At 37.1% G+C, this 18,605-nt stretch overlaps 1 protein-coding gene and 1 long non-coding RNA gene across 2 annotated transcripts; both read left to right on the top strand.

Annotated features, from left to right (window-relative positions):
* Positions 1-6,589: 6,589 nt before the first annotated feature.
* Positions 6,590-8,332, top strand: LOC149137696 (general transcription factor II-I repeat domain-containing protein 2B-like). Its single transcript, XM_089351213.1, has 2 exons — positions 6,590-6,893; positions 8,238-8,332. Exons 1-2 carry the CDS (start codon positions 6,590-6,592, stop codon positions 8,330-8,332), a joined length of 399 nt encoding a protein of 132 aa, XP_089207339.1.
* Positions 8,333-13,775: 5,443 nt separating this feature from the next.
* On the top strand, positions 13,776-17,989 carry LOC106877863 (uncharacterized). The gene is made up of 2 exons (XR_001410422.3): positions 13,776-14,047; positions 17,733-17,989. It is a non-coding gene; the product is annotated as an uncharacterized LOC106877863 (long non-coding RNA).
* Positions 17,990-18,605: the final 616 nt, after the last annotated feature.

Below are 18,605 nucleotides of genomic sequence, written 5' to 3'. Positions count from 1 at the left end.
AAGAACGAATTATATTAATACAAAGATAATGGTTTCTGATTTAGACAAACCTCATACTCTCTTGGGATTGTATGAGAGCATGAGGTTCATCGATTATATTGATCCCAGTTCTTGAATGGTACTTTATTTTATTGACCTCAGAATGATCAAATGCACAGTTGACCTCGGAACGTAAAGGGCAGAAAAACCACAAGGCATTTTTCCGACGCTCTAAGGATTCTATCAATAATAATAATAATAATAATAATAATAATAATAATAATAATAATAATAAGTCAAAATTAAAAGAAGAGTGCCATTTGTTATTTTGGGAACAATATTTCGACATCTCGCGTGTCTTCCACTGGTTCAAAAAATAAATTTGTCAATCTACTTCATTTTGGTTAATATAGAAAGGATTGAGGTAACTCCTCCTGAAGATATAGAGTCAAAATTAAAAGAAGAGTGCCTTTTGTTATTTTGACTCTATATCTTCAGGAGGAGTTACCTCAATCCTTTCTATATTAACCAAAATGAAGTAGATTGACAAATTTATTTTTTGAACCAGTGGAAGACACGCGAGATGTCGAAATATTGTTCCCAAAATAACAAATGGCACTCTTCTTTTAATTTTGACTCTATATCTTCAGGAGGAGTTACCTCAATCCTTTCTATAATAATAATAATAATAATAATAATAATAATGATAATAATAATAATAATAAAGGTACTGAAACCTATTTGAAAATGATACCAGGCTTACCATCCCTACAAGAAGTGCAAAAAGTCGTGCTAACTGGAACGACTCATGTACTGAGAAGAGCATTATCGCTGTGAAAACAACATCCATTCATGAATTTTTTCATTTATTAATTTTTTTTTTTAAATACATATTTTGCCTGTGAATTTGCGTGTGTAAACTGGGAATGCATACACTGAGTTTCTCTGCCCTAGGTGTACGGAAAACACTCAGCGAGAAATGGAAGAAAATTTGAAGAAAGAAGAAAAAAACAACATAATAATAATAATAATAATAATAATAATAATAATAATAATAATAATAATAATAATAATAATAATAACAACATATTATTATTGTTGTTGTTGTTGTTTTTATTAGTAGTATTGTTTTTACTACGAGTAATTACAAATAGAACGGGTTGAATTGCTTCTTTTCAAGGCAGCGCTCTCAGTGGCCACTGGTAGTAGTAAACACTTTTGACTTCTGCTGACCCAAAGGGTGCGAAGATTCTTTTGTTTCTATGGCTGACCTTCCCACCATCTGCCGAATTTATTTATAGACCTGTAGAATATGATCTATTCACCAAGCTGCTACCCAACTATTTCCTCTAACAACCACATATTTATGATCTCAAGTACAAAACAAAAGTTGAAAATAAAGAACATTTAGTAAAATCTTTTAATAAAAAATGGAAATAGTAATAATGATAATAACAATGGTAGTGGTGGTGATGGTGATAATGATAAAAATAAAAATGATAATAACGTGCTGCAGCTGCTAATACTAAATACTACTAATACTACAATAATACTACAACTACTACTATTATGAATCTGAGGCCCAACTAACACCTTTACCACTACCGCCACCCTTGCTACTGTTGTTGTTGCTGCAACCACTGCTGCTACTACAATAAAAAACAATAATATCAGTGATATCAGTGATGATAATGATAATTATGAAAGGAAACAGGTGGAGCCTCCCCATTGGCTAATTAATGATACATCTAGTGATGGTGTCACAATAAAAACACTGGTAATTGCACGACCTGATAATCGCTACCTTATATGAGTGACAATGAAAAAATACAAAATATTGTGAGTAACGGTGGTAATGAAAGTGAAGCCATTGATGGTGACAGTGTTGCACCCGGTAGGCTCAGAGATTCTGGTCCGGTTCCAGCCTGTCGATATCCAGAAAGGGACCACCACACACGGCGTAGATGGAGCAAGCAAATTAATGCTGTGGTCATGGAGTGTTACTACCTGAGCATCCCGGTAGATGAAAATGGTGCTCAAATGAGGGGTTACCTACAACGTATGTATGATCATTGGCGAGAAAAGAGATTGTTTCTACTCACGGAACAGAGATTATGTGATCAAGCTAGAGCAATAAGAAAAAATCTTTGGTTCACAGAAGTAGAGCTCGATAAATTAAGTACCAGTGAAACACTGGGGTCGATGTAAACGGCTAGTCCCCTCCCACCAAAATTTCAGGCATTGTACCTTTAGTGGAAAGGATTATTATTATTATTATTATTATTATTATTATTATTATTATTATTATTATTGTTGTTGTTGTTGTTGTTGTTGTTGTTACTATTAGCAGCAGCAGTAGTAGTAGTAGTAGTAGTAGTAGTAGTAGTAGTAGTAAGGTAGTGTGTTGGCCCAATCGTTAGCACGTTGGGTAAAATGCTCAGCGGCATTTCGTCCGTTTTTATGCTCTGAGTTCAAATTCTGGTGAGGTTGACTTGGCTTTTCATCCTTTCGGAGCCGATAAAATAAGTACCGGTTGAGCACTGGGGTCAATGTAATCGATTTACCTCCACCCTGAACTTGCTGGCCTTGTACCAAATGTTGAGACCTTTATTATTATCATTTATACTGTCCAGTGACACTCACGTTCAAGCTTCACCTTGACGGTTGCGAGGCGTACTTTTCTTTTAGTCGGAGTGAACTGATGGAACTGGAAATTTTTCATAGTTCTAGATCTCATGCTTCGGACGATCTTCTTGGACTTCGATGGTCAGTTGGTGATCACGAGACGTGAACAGCGGTAAAGATGATGTCTTGAAAGTCGTAACCATTCATTTTGCAAGTGGACATGGAGCCCAGACTTCTTTGCGCGTCTAGAAGCATGTTTTGGAACGTCCAACTCGTTAATGCTAGTAGGCGTCTTGGACACAGGTTGAGTTATTTCTTGTCCTACCATAACATGTGAACCACGGTTTCCTTCAGGAGCGAATAATGCTGAATAGTGCCCCTGTCGTTCCTCCGGTTTGTGACTAATCTCGGGCTACTCTTCTCTCACACACCAAAGTCCACCCACGAGTGCACACACGCGTGTCCTCAAGGCGAGAAGCACACTCACTCGACACATGCATGTCCACATACATACGTGCGCACACACTAGCTCTTTCTCTCGTTCTTTCATTCCCTCTCTCACACATACACACACATACACGTGCACATATATACACACTACTGCTGTCACCAGAATGCACAGACAAACGTGCTCATGAGAGATGGCTAATAATTTCATCCACCCCATGCTAACTCTCTTTTTCTCTCCGTCCGCGCGCGCGCGCGCGTGTGTGTGTTCTCTATGCTACCTGAATGAATTATTCTCATACATCAACTTCCCTTTGCTTCAGTTCTGTCGTAAAATATATGTAGACACGAGCCAGCCCAGAGACTTCTGCATAGACACTTGACTCGCTAGAAATAGCCAACAAATCTCTTTCAGATCACTCCTTAAAGTTTTAAAAAGGACACATTGGATAGTGTTACGTAAGACACACCATGTTAAAATAAAAGTCGGAATGATTATGAATGGAATGTCTTTAGTAATAGGTTTGCTATACCTGAACCGGTATTAGACGCAACAGCAACATTTTCAAGTTGTGATTTTTGTTCCTGAAATTCACTCTTACATAGTGCTGTATTTGGCCTAGTATTCTCAGCTTGTTTTGGGCTGTTCTACCTTCAACCTTCTCCAGGTACTTGTCAAAAGTTGGTAGTTATAAGCATTTAGAACCAAACCCAGGTTAGATTGTTCTCATTCCGTTTACCAAATATCGAATACGACAGTTACATGAAAAACGATCCGAAGGTACCTCGGCCAAACTATCAACAACCAAGATGAGCACACTCGTCCAAATGTATCAAGGAATAATAATGGTACAGAAACGACGCACTCAGAAGGAATTTAAAGGTAACGTAATCCAAAGGGAGAGTAGGAAAATCCATGAATCAGGTTCTCCAAATCTGTCAGAAGGACGTAGAGGGTCCGTGTGAGCGTGCGGTAGATAGTCAAATCGAATAAATGAACATTAAAAATAACGATAACATGATGACGTGCACATGGAGTATATTAGTTTGACACTCAGTAAATGTAACTATACACGTGCTGTTGGGGACTGTCTACCCTTTCTTTGGACTTTCCCCGTTTTCCTTTCCGACGAAGAGCTATGAACGAAACGTCAAAAATTCTCTTTTTAGTAAACGTCAAACTAATACATTCCATGTGCACGTCTTCTTGTTGTTTGTTATTATTATTTTTAGTGTTCGTTTATTTGATTTAACATAATAATGGTAATTCCACATCTACAAAATTTTGAAAATAGAACCCCTAAATTTCAAAGAACATTGCTTAGAATTAATTCGTTGCGGAATATGTGTTTACATGTATGAAATTTATTTAATATGAAAACTGAAACCTGGAAGGTTTCCTATAGGCAGAGTTAGTAAAAACCAATTTAATAAAAACTTTTATTTATATATTTCATGATCTAATCAGAAAAAGAAGAGCAGGCCCCTGATCTTCTTACTGGGCCTTCAAGATTAGGGGTTAGGCAAATGGGAGGAAGAAACTACAAACTATAGGCTGCTAAATCAGAAACTAGCACTTCAAGATACCCAGTTATCTTCAGAACGAGATGACGAATCTGAATAAACATCCCGGAATGGGGTCCGTTAAAGACATTTCCAGAATAAAAGTGGATGACGGATTAAGTCTAACTTCTAAAATGAGTTATGGCGTATCAGACGGGCTTCTTGCACAGTTATCATCACAAGGCTGCAACCAAAAGCACTTACTCAATGCGCCACTCACTGGAATTGAAATCCACCCGTGTGATTGTACTATAATTTACTGATTTCGTCGTTATTGATTTTTATTGTTTAGCTCCAGGTGAGCCTCGATACAGATGACTTATAATCAAAGGTGTTCCATATGGGACCATCCCCTCTTTTCCCTGATAGAAGAATATGCTTTCGGTGTAGATTTGGATGCAAGTGAAACGATTGCATAGAGCCTCGTTGTTGTTATTTTTTTTATTGTTGTTTTTATTGTTTAAGCCTGATATAAACAAGGACGTTCTAGTCATGTTTATTCCGTCTTTTTGTCTTTTGTATCCGTTCCTATTTTAAAGATGGTATGGTATAATTTAAGGGAGTTTGGCTGCTACTTTTAACCGGTCGCCCAACCAGGAAGAAATCCATCGCTTCATGGGTTTGAAGTGCATAGCTGAATGTTCCGGTCTGGAAAGGGGGAATTTCACTTCTACTATGTAATTAAACCCGCGAAACACCTTTAACGGAACAAGTTAGGTTAAAACGATGACGTGGTTGGTTGGAGCGCGGAGATAGTAGTAGTAGCGACGGTGGCGGCGGTGGAGAAGAAGAAGAAGAAGAAGAAGAAGAAGAAGAAGAAGAAGGAGGAGGAGGAGGAGGAGGAGGAGGAGGAGGAGGAAGAGGGGGAGTACGGGAAGGAGGAGGAGGACTTGAAGTTTTACAGGAAAAAGAAAATTTATTTTGCATTTTTCTTTTCTTGTATTTTTGTCGCTGATGACACCTTTTAAGTAGACGACGCGGTCACCATCAGAGGACAGCTGTGTTTACATTGTTCTAGTCTAAAATAAACTCCCATCAACCAGATTCAGGGCATAAATGAGTAAGATAAAAATGTTAATGTCATAAATTATTTGGCAGATGTCAGGTTATTCTGTATGCTATTGTTTTATGTAAATATACATAATCCTATGATTAATGTTTCTGCTCAAAATACAGCCAGTGGTATCAGGAAAATGATCCAGTCATAACCTTATCACTAAAACAATGTTTTTAAATTTCCGTTTTTCCCTTCTTTTATTTCTTTTTTTTTTCTCCCCGAAAACAGTAGTTATTCATCGTTTCTTTGTAAATGGAACGTTCATACATGTTTCACACTTTCTTCGCTCTGATTCCAGGTCAAAACTTCGAACCGCGATTTTCAGGTGTAAAATGTGTAGTAGAGGCGGGCGTAGCAGTGTGATAAGAACTGTGCTTCTTAACCACATGGTTTCGGATTTAGTCCCACTGCGTGGCATCTTGGGCAAGTGTCTTCTACTATAGCCTCGGGTCCTTGTGAGTTGACTTAATAGACGGAAACTAAAAGAAGTTTGCCGTGTGTGTGTGTGTGTGTGTGTGTGTGTGTGTGTGTGTGTGTGTGTGTGTGTGTGTGTGTGTGTGTGTGTGTGTGCACTGGTATGTGTGACACAGCATTTTGTACAATTTTCATTCGTGGTATTGACAATGACCTCAAAGTGACCGAAGAACTTTTTGACTTAGGCCCACTGAAAGACACGACAACAAGAAGAGATGTTTTTAAACTTCCCAAAGGAAGTTCCGTTAAAGGTGCTGGTTTGAAGTGGAAGAAGCTTGTATCCGTAGCAACTGATAGAGCACCTGCAATCTGTTCTGAAAACTGTGGCGTGATTGGCTTAGTTAAGGCAAAGCAACCTGAACTTGGCTGCAACCTATTGTACTTGTTCATTGCCTGATTCATAAAGAGGCTCTCCATGGAAAAGAAGTGAAGCTACGAAATGTCATGGATGTCGTGGTCAAAATCGTAAAAACCATCAGAGCACACATTTCGAATCATCGCCGATTCAAGACCTTCCGGGAGCAAATGGATAGTGAATATAGAGAACTGCTTTATTACTCTGACGTACGCTGGCTAAGTCGGGGTAATATTTTGGAGAGATTCTTTGCACTTTTGGAAGAAATAGCTGTGTTCATAGCTACGAAGCAAACAGATGTTCCAGAATTGAGTGATGATGACTTTTGTGCATGTTTGGCTTTCCTTGTTGACATCCCCAAGCACCTGAATACACTCAGTTTTAAACTCCAAGGCAAGTCAAACATAATTATGCAAATGAGTGGCAACATCACTGCTTTCAAAATGAGATTAAGTGTGTAGGAGAGATAATTACTATTGAAATACTTTGACCGTTTCCCATCGCTGAAAACGTTGAATTCAGTGGACTATGATGCAATACAGGAGTGTGTGAAATTTAGCAACAAACTGCAGGGGGAATTTGACAGATGATTTAAAGAATTGAAGGAAATTAAACCATATCTTGATGTCTTTTCGAACCCCTTTGCTTTTGATGTTAATGATGTTCCTTCCTCTATTCAAATTGAACTTATTGACATCACATGTGATTCGGCATTAAAACAAGTTTTCAGATGCTGGAGTGCCTCAATTCTACACCTGTGTTGACCCTGTGAAATACCCAAATATCATGTTTGGTTAAGAAAGTGTTGTGTATGTCTGGAAGCACATATGTGTGAGAGGGTTTTTTCAACCTTAAAATTGAACAAGACTTACCTACGTTCCAGGCTGATAGAACAATAATGCCTGAAATTTCCGAGCTGGTTAAGGAAAAGCGGTGCCAGAAAAGTAGCCAGTAGCTTTAAGAGAAGAGTACATTCTTTCTATATATATATATTATATGCCATAAATATGTCTAACCATCAATGTCATCAGTTGCTAAGAAATAAATATGCTGCCTTTGCTTGAGAATCGATTTCTGGCGTCTTGAAACGCCATGGAAATACTGAGAAACGACATCAGGTATAGCTTATCTTTGAAAGAGTTCCAAGCACACGCAGAAAAAATTGTGTTACTTTTTAAGACCCCCACCGGCATGAGGTGTGGCCCTCGAGTCATTTGAGTTGGAGACCCCAGTTCTATGCGATCATTCAACCAGCTAGAAAGAGCAGCCTAATACCCTTCACATTACACCTACGATAGTAAAAAAAAAAAAAGAGGATACGTTAGATAGTGTTGTTCAAGGTATACTATGCCCCCAAAATATTGGGATGGGTATAAACGGAATGTCTTTGAATATGGGTCTGCTCGATTAGGATTAATCAACAACATGACAACTCACAACTAACGAGGTAGCCTTACGTGGTCACGGGACCGGTTAGATTTTGTAGCCATAATCATGCTTAAAAAGTCGATGGACATATTGTACAATGTAGTCTTAGATGAGGTCACGGTAGGAACATCTTTGACCGTATTCCTTCTCAGAGCTGACCGTAGCTTAAACATCAACTTCACATTGATCTTACGAAAGTGAATTGATTCATGACGCCATATTCGTTAGAGTTAGCCATGGACGATCCCTTTTCTTTACACACCCTTCCATAACCATCCTCTATTTTCTCCCTTCTGTTTTCCATTTCAGAAGCTGAAAGTGATAATGCAAAGTGCAGCACTCATTTGCTTAGAATCAGATATTACGTCTTTCCTAAATCTATCAGATGTCGTATCTTGGCTTAGTTCCCATGACGCCTCTCATCCACCTCAGCCTGCTGAATATTTTCCATACCTTTATGCACACGCCTTTGCTTGAATAACACAGTCGTCATTTTTAGTGGGTCAAGTGACATCCTAGCCGCTTCCGCTTTTTCTGCAAATTTTTTCTAACTTCTAACTTGTCGTATTTAATAGTTTACTATTAAACAACGTATCTAGTATTATGCTTGCTACTGATATTTCCTTTCTATACCTTCCCGGTTATGCTCTAATTTTCCCTTTCAAACCTACCTCACTTGGACTGTTTATGACTGCTCCCGTTAGTTTCCGCTTAACTACTAACTCCAATTCACTAATCTCGTTCTTCTAGGTATGGATGCATTCATATTGTCCTATTTATGTTCGCAGAACATATTATAATCTTAGGGTCTGTGTAACATACCACCTGAAAATATGGACAGTCTACGTTTTCCATGTCGACTGTACTAACAACATCCTGGATGTTGGTGCGTTCAGATAATATGCACCAATTATGATGTTGGTGCATTCAGATAATATAGTTGGTATCTGTCAGACAGTTTCAACTGTCTGAGATTTAAGATCGATTCTTAAATAAGGTATACGCAAAAATGTCTGAAGTCGTCTGAATAATCGTGGTCGTTCTGCACACACTGTGGCATAGACGGCCACTATATTCAGGTCAGTACCTTGATTGTTACTCACCTCAAGGACACCTGACTTGCAGTCTGGATCCTAGGGAATCGTCTATACTTCGAAGCAACACATTCTCTTAAACACTACAGTCTCCTTACATGACCCTAGCCTTCGTAGTCAGTAGTGCTTGCTGGAAGACCTAGCCTCATAGAACCGCATCTAAATCAAGTGACCTGAGGTTGTTTAGCAGGTAGCCCGGTTTTAAACACCTGAACAAGGCCACGAACATTCAAACATCCAATCTTCAATCATAGTCATGTTGCAGTCGACGAGACTATAAAATATTTTTTTATTGGATTCATTCAAATAATTAAGGTTTCGGAACATTGGCCCAACAATGATTTTCCTCACATCCTCTCAAAATAGCTGTTTTATCTGTTGATAGACTGTGGTTGCTGTCCTCATCATCAGTCTATCCTCCAATATTTTGTGGAAGTATCCCTTTGCTGCTTGCTAGTGAAACACTGGAGTCGATGTAATCGATTAGTCCCCTTCCCACAAAATTTTAGGCCTTGTGCCGTTAGTAGAAAGGATTTGAGCTCAGAACGTAAGGAGTCGGAATATTGCAAAACATTTTTGCGACGCTCTAATGATTCTGAACGAAGAAAGTATTAATCGTTGAAACGATGATTATTCATTTCATAGCCTAATTCTTTTTGTGAGACAAAATTAGTTCTTTGTTTTTGTAACTTCACAGTCGAATAATCTCAATGCTATCATTAACAAGAACATTAATATTTAAGTGGTAATGAATCTCCTGAAGTGGAATTGTGAATGGTTATGTTCATTCAAAATATCTGTTATGGAAGCTATAAGAGGAAAATGACTACAGTGAATGTAACTAGATCAAGTTGACTGCTACCGGAAGTATCGATATAGATTGTATACAATCACGGTGGTGCACCAGCATGACCGCAGCCACTTGGCTGAAACACATAAATAAATAAATAAAAAATTAAATAGGCGCAGGCATGGCTATGTGGTAAGAAGTTTGCTTCCCAAACACATGGTTCCGGATTCAGTCCCACTGCGTGGCATCTTGGGCAAGTGTCTTCTACTAAAGCCTCGGAATGACCAAAGCCTTGTGAGTGGATTTGGCAGACGGTAACTGAAAGAAATCCGTAGTGTATATTATTATCATTATCATCTCCCTTTCATTCAGCATCTTTCTTCCGGCCATTTCATTATGTTGAACCGTTGATCTCTACACATTTTTACTCTCCGTTTGTTTTCTTCATTCTCTCTCCATTTGTCCCCTTTTAATCCTTTCTGTCAAAAAGCGTAGTCTCGAAACGTAAAAGACTTTTCCATTCATTCCAAGTGTTAAACTAATACACCTGCTTGTTGTTCCTATACCTGTTTTCGTCTTTTACTTTCTGTAAATTTGAAATATATGTGTGTGTGATTTGATTAATAAGTATCCGGACTGTTGCTATATTAACGAAGCTAAAGCATGTAGAGTAAAGTCGCTTGGCACAGATCGACCTTGAACTTTGCTGTGCATGCACACTAAGTTTTAACATTCTAGCTCACTTCCGCTGTTTACAGCAGTGCTTGGAAGGAAAGTGTGTAGCGTGTGATCGTCACATTGACAATGACAGAGAAAGTTGTCATAGCGATACCTGCTCAGAGGCCTAAGCAAAGTTTCAGAAAGAGTATGGAGAGGAGTGCATGAGCCACACACGAGTGTACGAGTGGTTCAGACGTTTCCAAGATGGTCGAAATATGTCGGTATTGACGAACGTTCTGGGATACCCGCAACCAGCAGAACTGAGAAAAACATCGCAGATGTATGTGCAGCTGTGAGGAGAAATCGTCGAATCACTATCCGTGAGTTATCAGATGATGTGCAGATTAGTTACGGTTCAGTTCAGTCCATTATCACTGAAGATTTAGGTATGAGACGCGTGTCTGCCAAGTTTGAACCAAATCTGCTTTTAGCTGACCAAAAAGACACTCGGGTTTCAGTTGCACAAGATCTTGATTGTGTTGAGAACGATGAAAACTTTTTGAAAACTTTGCGTAGGCCTGAGCAGATATCGCCAAGCTTTTGGCAAAATTTGATGCAGATTCTCTGTTCAACTTTCTCTGTCATGGTAAATGCGACGATCAAACGCTACACACGTTCCTTCCAAACACTGCTGTAAACAGCGGAAGTGAAGCCGAACGTTAAAACTTAGTGCTCATGCACAACAGAGTTCAAGGTCAATTTGTGCCAAGCGGTTTTACTCTCCGTGCTTTAGCTTCGTTACTTTAGCAACAGTCCGGATACTTATTTATCAGGCCACGTGTACATACACACACACACACACATGTGTGATTGTGTCTGTGTTTGTCCACCACCATCACTTGACAACCATTGTTGGTATGTTTATGTCCCCATAACAGCGGTTCAGCAAAAGTAACCGGTAGAATAAATACCAGGCTTTAAAAGAAAAAAGAAAATAAGTACTGGTGTCGATTAAATTCCTCAAGGTGGTGGCACAGCACGGCTGCAGTCTAATGACTGAAACAGTCCTATGATTGAAACAAGTATACGGTAATACTGTTGTCACTGATTTCAAGGGAGGATACTGCAAAGTATTCTACGTGATATAAAAATACGGCTCCACAATTTTAACGATTCGACAAAAGAAAGAACGATAGAATAAGTACCAGGCTTTAACAAAATAAATAAATATTGGGATCGATCTCCTCTGCTAAACCCATCAAGGCCCCAGCTTGGCCTCAATCCAGTGAATGGAGCAAATAAAAGATAACGAAGAATTTAGTAAAGTAATTATTGTTATTAAGTAGGTATTGAGAATATACACTAGCAAGAAATTTGTATGGAAGGTTTTATCTTACATCATTTTAAAACAAGTAGTTTGTATCGTAGAAAGAGGGACGGTTTTGAGGCTGATTGGTATCAAAAGGGTTAATATTATACTAACTCGAAAAGTGGCGAGCTGGCAGAATTGCTAGCACGTAGGGCAGAAATGCTTAACGGAATTTCCTCCGTTTTTATATTCTGAATTCAACTTTCGCCGAGGCTGACTTTGACTTTCATCCTTCTGGATGAGTACCAGTCGAACACTGGGGTTGATGTAATCGAATAACTTTCTCACCCGAATTTGCTGGCCTTGTGCCAAAATTTGAAATCATCATTACACTCACTCGAAAAGTGGCGAGCTGGCAGAATCGTTAGCACGTGGGGTAAAATGCTTAGTGGTGTCTTGTTCGTCTTTACGTTCTCAGTTCAAATTTCACCAAGGTTGACTTTGCCTTTCATCCTTTTGGCGACAATGAAATAAGTACCAGTCGAGCACTGGAGTCGATGAGATAAACTTATCCCTCACCCACATTTGCTGGCCTTGTACCAAAAACCAATATTACATTTACACCTCGCACATCTTACGTGAATATATGTGTTGGGGTGACAAAAGTTAAAGTAGCAGGAATTCGATAGTGTAGAGTTAGATATATTGTCAATTTGCGTTTTAGAGATATATCCTAACTATATTTATCCAACACAAATGGTGGGTGTATTTGTGTTGTCACCCACTTTTAATCTTTAGCATAATACACCGAAGTACAATCCTTCTCCTGATGCTTAGCCGTCTACTAAACTCGCTTGCATTCAGTCATTATTTCAAGCTGTAATCAAGCGAACTGCATTCCTTAACATCTTTTCGAAAGACTCAAAACCTCGAGTTTTCGTTCACAAGGTTGCATTATAATGACAAGCCAACGAGAGCACCTCTATTTGGTTGCTTGACCTGTTAGAATTAGCAATTAATGTCACTCAAATTAGTTTCTAACATCATAAAAGACCCATTGCATAGTCTGGCGAAAGCGATGTCAGAAAATATGACGGGATAATCATGACTAGAAAGTCTTTGTTCAAGGTTGCCTTGACATTCTTGCAATAAATATGACTATTCAGTTAAATATGTGATATCTTTAAAGAAAAATTCCTCAAGAAAGAAGTTTAAATGACGCCAGAAAGGAAGTTTCCTCTCGAAACACTGTATATAAACCAACTTTGGCGGCAAGTGATCGTCAATGTAGGTAGTTTTCATATCTGGGCCGCGAATTAAAATAGGGCGTCAAACAAGCTTGTTTGGGTTGCTAAGACTTTATTAGACAAAATAAAATTATATTCGATCCTACAATCGCTTCTCGCCTGCAATTGTATACATTCTCCAACTTTCCCGTAAAAACATTTTTTCACCCTTACAACAATATCTTTGTCTTTTCTATTTTTTCTACTTCCTTTAATGATTTTAGCAGAATTCTGGACTTATTAAATGTCAATATTATTTTGTATGACGTCAAAAATAAAAATTAAAACGTGTCTTCATAAAATATTTATATATATATATATATATATATATATATATATATATATATATATATATATATATATATATATATATATATATATATATATATATATATATATATATATATATAATTAAACCTTGGGAGAGGCATTATGCCGGTAATAAACACACGCACTGGTTCAGTCCTTTATTAATTTATATAGTTTTTTGTTAAATTATTTCATTGCACTCTTGCAATCTCTTCAGTAACTTGTCTCTCCACTTTCATTTATTTTGAATATATGATCTGGCGTTGTGTTGGCGTTGTTTCGAAACTGTTTGGTATGAGCATGTGAGTGTGTGCAAGCTCGTATGTGTGCACGCTCATATGTGTGCACGCACTTATGTGGTCGTGCTTATATGTAAGTATGTGCGTCCATATGTGTGTTTGTAACAATTTCGTTTATATCAGATCAGATAGAGACTTTTTAATTAATTTATTTACGTTCATATTCCGCATCATATGTGTGAACAACACATGCAACCATGGGCAATTGTAAGGCCCTCATCTACGTGTATTTGGTGTTTAAAATTGGTTGCGTTTCAGTTATGAGGACCGACTCCTGTATTTGTCGCAACGATGCGTCACGACATGATTTCTATGCTAATTCTGTCCAGTAAACCACAATGTTGTTCTTTGGCATGCTGGTAGAGCACCGAGGTTTGTTTTTGATTATTGTAGTCCCTCCAATGTTCGTTTACACGCTCCAACTTTTTTATATAATATATATTATATAATATATATTATATAATATATATTATATAAAACGGCTTTAGAAGGTTACCGATCGTGTTACTGATTTATCATTATTTCGCGTTATTTAATTATACGTTATTCGAAACATAATTTTAAGGCTAAAATGTAGGCCAAATGCTAGAGTATATTAAAATCGGGAAGTTCATGATATGACTCAGAAAGAAACGTATATAGTCCTGTTCTCATAGACAGCTTCAGATGATTGAAGCGATAAGGTAAGGGGCAACAAACGAAGGATTCCGTGGTTCAAAGCCTTGCATAGTGCTGTCGATGACAAAGAAGTGAAGCTCTAATTTGTTACCATTGTGTAGCGCCGGGATTAGCTCTGGTTAAGTAGGGCTAAGGCATGTGAGTAGTCGAAAGGACATGTTAGATGTGATCCACAAACCTGCTATTTCAGATATCGTACCATGTCTCAACTTTTCCGGGGTTCACACAGCACAATCCGACATGGTGTGAGGAATTGATGAGGTGCAGCCTGGCAAACTTGACATGTTCTATCTACTGTTCCTTCTAATCCTCCATATCTAATGTTATTGTTTTAGAACAAGGTCAACTCTCATCCAACAAACCCATGAACGAAAGCAATCCGGTCATGACTATCCCAAATTCTAGGAACATTTATTCCATGAATAGAATGTGATTTGAGAGGATTTGGCCACTATTTCTTGAAGGTCAAATGACTATGTAGATGTTCTCTCGTTGGTCAATTTGTACACCTGTTTCTATTGGTCAAATATGGTATCTGTGATTACTTTAAAAACGTTTGTTCCTTTGTTTGCTTTCATTTTTGTCTTCTGTGTATGTTGTCAATGTTACGTCATGGTTTTGTAACTCTTGATTATGTATGCAACGTTTATGCTATTGAATGTAACTTTAATGTTCTCTGGTGTTTGGTGGTAAAAAGGGATACAGTAAATTTAGCCGATCATACTTGAGTTTGCTATATTACAACCAGGTTGCTAGAAGTGTTGGATGCGTTGTGCAGCAGTATTTAAAGAACAGAGGGAGGATTCAAGTATGAAGTTATTTCTGTTTGAAGATTTATAAATTCATGTCTTGTGAGTGAGGGCTGTGTATGTCTATATCTCAAAAAGCTAGGAAAGGACAGGTCATTGTGATACTTCCTTCAGTTTTAGAAATGTTTTTGTACGTTTGCCAGTCGGCGTTTTATGTTATTTAGTCCCAAGCCAGTTTTGAAGAAGCATACAAAGGTATTCCAGTTAATGTATCTCTTGTCCAGTTCTTTCTTATATTTAAGACGGTAGGAAGATTCGGGAAGTTGTGCGACCATGTAATTGCTCCTACAGTGATTCAGCAACTCCAACTTCTTATGTGGAAACCAAAGGATGGGGCGGAGCCTTGGTAACTAGAATGGTGCATATAGTTTTTTTCTTTTTTTTTTTTCTAGTTAAAGATATCGTATTTCCTGTGATAGGTTTGAGAGTAGTCTAGTGATTAAGTATAATGGTCTGAATTTGAAACTATGTTGAACTTTTTATAGAGACGATTACTCTATAGTATTTTACTGAATGTTTTGTGGTTTATGCTGAATACAGATGCTTGCAAGTTTTGACGCCGAGTTTTATTTCTGATGTATGCACGCGTGCATGGTGTTGGTCTTCAATAAGTTAAGTATTTCTGTACATATTGCAGTATCTAAGTTGATAATTTTGAAGATCAACTCAGGGAAGCTTGATTGTTTCCACGTGAAACTGGTTCTATTGAGCCTTTTTAAAATTTGTAAAAGTGTTTTTGCTTTGGTCCACTATGTTTGAAGGCTTTGTGATATCACTAAGTTGACGGTCAGAAATGTTGGTAAAGTGGAAACTAAGTGTCTCGAGCAGAAGGCGATGTCTGGCGAAGTATCGTTGTAGTTAGTTAGGTGAAGTGTGTTTCTATTGTTTATGATGTAAAAGGAGTTTTGACGTAGCGTTATTGCTTCCTCTTTTGTATTATTAGTATTTTCTAAACACCAAGTTGTGTTGTAGGCATTAAAGTCTCCCCCCAACGACGGTTTTGAACAAGTGCTAAGGTCTTGTTGTTGGAGTGTGTAACCTAGTTGAACAACCAGTGAGGATGGTTGTGCAATGTAAGCTTTTTTTATATTATTGTGCTTCGTGTTTGTTTTCATCATGAAGGCTTGCATTTCTAGTATGTTGCTATGCCATTTATGGCATCAGTGTACTAGATAACAGGATTTTAAGTATGCTACAAGGCCACTTCCATAGAGATATGGATTATCCAGTCTTAAAGTGTTATTAACAATGCTTTAAAATGTCTTGTGCTGTAGTTCTAATAATGTTTCCTGAACAAATATAGTATGAATGCTGTCTGAAGATGAAATTTAGTCTCATTAAGTGTTTTTCTAATGTTTCTATATATATATATATATTTTACAAGATATATGAAGTACTGTGATTTATTGAATATATTCTGTGCAGAACTCTCTAAAGCTGGAAAGAGTGTCATTGCTATTGTTTCTGAAATATTGTTTATTCATGCTAAAATTTTTTTAATTGTATTTTGGAAAGCCCCTCTTCAGAGACACTAAATTTCATTTCATACAACTGTAAATTTTTCAGTATGATAAACTCACAATATTCAACCAGCATTCAAGCAGTGACCAAGTCATCTTTGCTGGACATATCATATTTAAGATAACTTTAGTATATTCATCCATCTTTAAGATTTTAAGATGTTAGCACTGCTAATTACAGTAAGTTAGGTGACTGCATAGACACACTTTCAATTACTCTTGATGGTGTTAGTACTCTTCTGTAAATAGCAATGTATTGAAAAACTGATCTCATTTCCTTTCAGAGTAAAAATAATCTGCAAACAAATATGCATTCTATTTCATCAGATTTATCTCTACAACAGAGGAAATACTATTGTAGATATAACAATATATGTGCTCAATTTCATGATTATATTGAGTCTTTGTTATTTTTTGCAAACGTTATCAATGAGTTCAGGATTATCAGTACTTTATATTCTGAAAGTTGTCATTATTTACCAAAAATGTAGTTTCAAACAAAGATATGTTATTGTTTTGTATTTTGTTTAAATATTTTTTCTGGGTATATTTTTGCAATAAAATCTTCAAACAAATTAAATTAAATAATTCAAGACTTTCTCTTTAATCTTAAAATGTATCCCTTAAACAGGTTGTAGGAGTAGTGTTTGATAACTTCATCATCATTATTAGTATTTCAGGTTGGATTTACAACAGAACTCCATGTGACATGTATGCAAGAATAATGGAAAAGTTTATCATGTGTGTGTGTGTGTTCATCTGCCTGTCTATCTATAAAAAATTCCATTATCACCACCATTTTAACATCCACTTTTCTATTTTTATATAGATCAGATGGAAATCATTGAGGCAGATTTTCTAAGGCCAGATGCCTTTTACTTGTTTCAAAACTTGCACAATGATAAGATGAAGAGCACCCACATACACATACATATGAGGGTAGGCTGAAAAGTTCATAGGCTGACTATGAAGGAGTGATGCTAGAGCTGTAAAATCTTGCATGCATTAATTTCAACCCTTCTTATTAATAACTGCATTGTTTCTTTCCAGAAAAACAGACATCTGACTGTTTAAAAACTTCAAAACTCACTAGTAGCGACTTCTCTTGAAAAATGGACAGAATTTGGCACCGTGGTGTTTCAAGTACTGGCAGAAAAAGGGTTTAGCCCCCAAGGACATTCATGCTGAGATGGTTGCTACAATAGATTTGAATGGGTTAACAGAACCTACAGACTGTTCTTTTCTTCTGAAGATGGGCTTTATGCCTGAGATATAAAGGTTTTATTAAACTTCCTGCATTGTCAAAAGCTTTCTATTTTCTCTCCTTTTATCTTACACACACACACATATATATATAGGTACGACAATGCGATAAGAAGTTTGTTTCTCAACAACATGGATTCAGTTCCACTGTGGCACCTTAGACAAGTGTCTTCTACAATAGTTCTAGGTTGACTAAAGGCTTGTGAGTGGATTCAGTAGGGGGAGCCCATTTTATTTATATATATATATATATATATATATATATATATATATATATATGAGAAAAATGTGTAGTTTAGAATCAGTAGTTCTTTGACTGCTATTTCTAAATTTTCAGTATGTTGGAGAAGCAACTCAATGCTAATCCCTGTATATTTATGATGATAAATGGTTTTACCGATAAAGGTTTTTTCATACTGAACTACTTGGCAAAATTGTTAATTATTAATTCTATTATTAATTGACGATTCCCTGCCCTTATTCTTGTATATTTTATATATATATATATATATATATATGGGAGAATTTACGAAAAAAACAACAGACGAAGACAGGTGGTGTAAACAACGAATAGATGTATTAGTTTAATGCTCGGGAATAGAGAAAGTCTTTAACGTTTCGAGCTACGCTCTTCAACTGAAAGGAACACAAAAAGAAATA

This window comes from Octopus bimaculoides, chromosome 1 (assembly GCF_046866305.1).
Source record: "Octopus bimaculoides isolate indiv1 chromosome 1, ASM4686630v1, whole genome shotgun sequence".
In the NCBI taxonomy this organism is placed as follows: domain Eukaryota; kingdom Metazoa; phylum Mollusca; class Cephalopoda; order Octopoda; family Octopodidae; genus Octopus; species Octopus bimaculoides.
The sequence above is the reverse complement of the archived record's forward strand: the minus strand, read 5'-3'. Positions and strand labels throughout refer to the sequence as shown.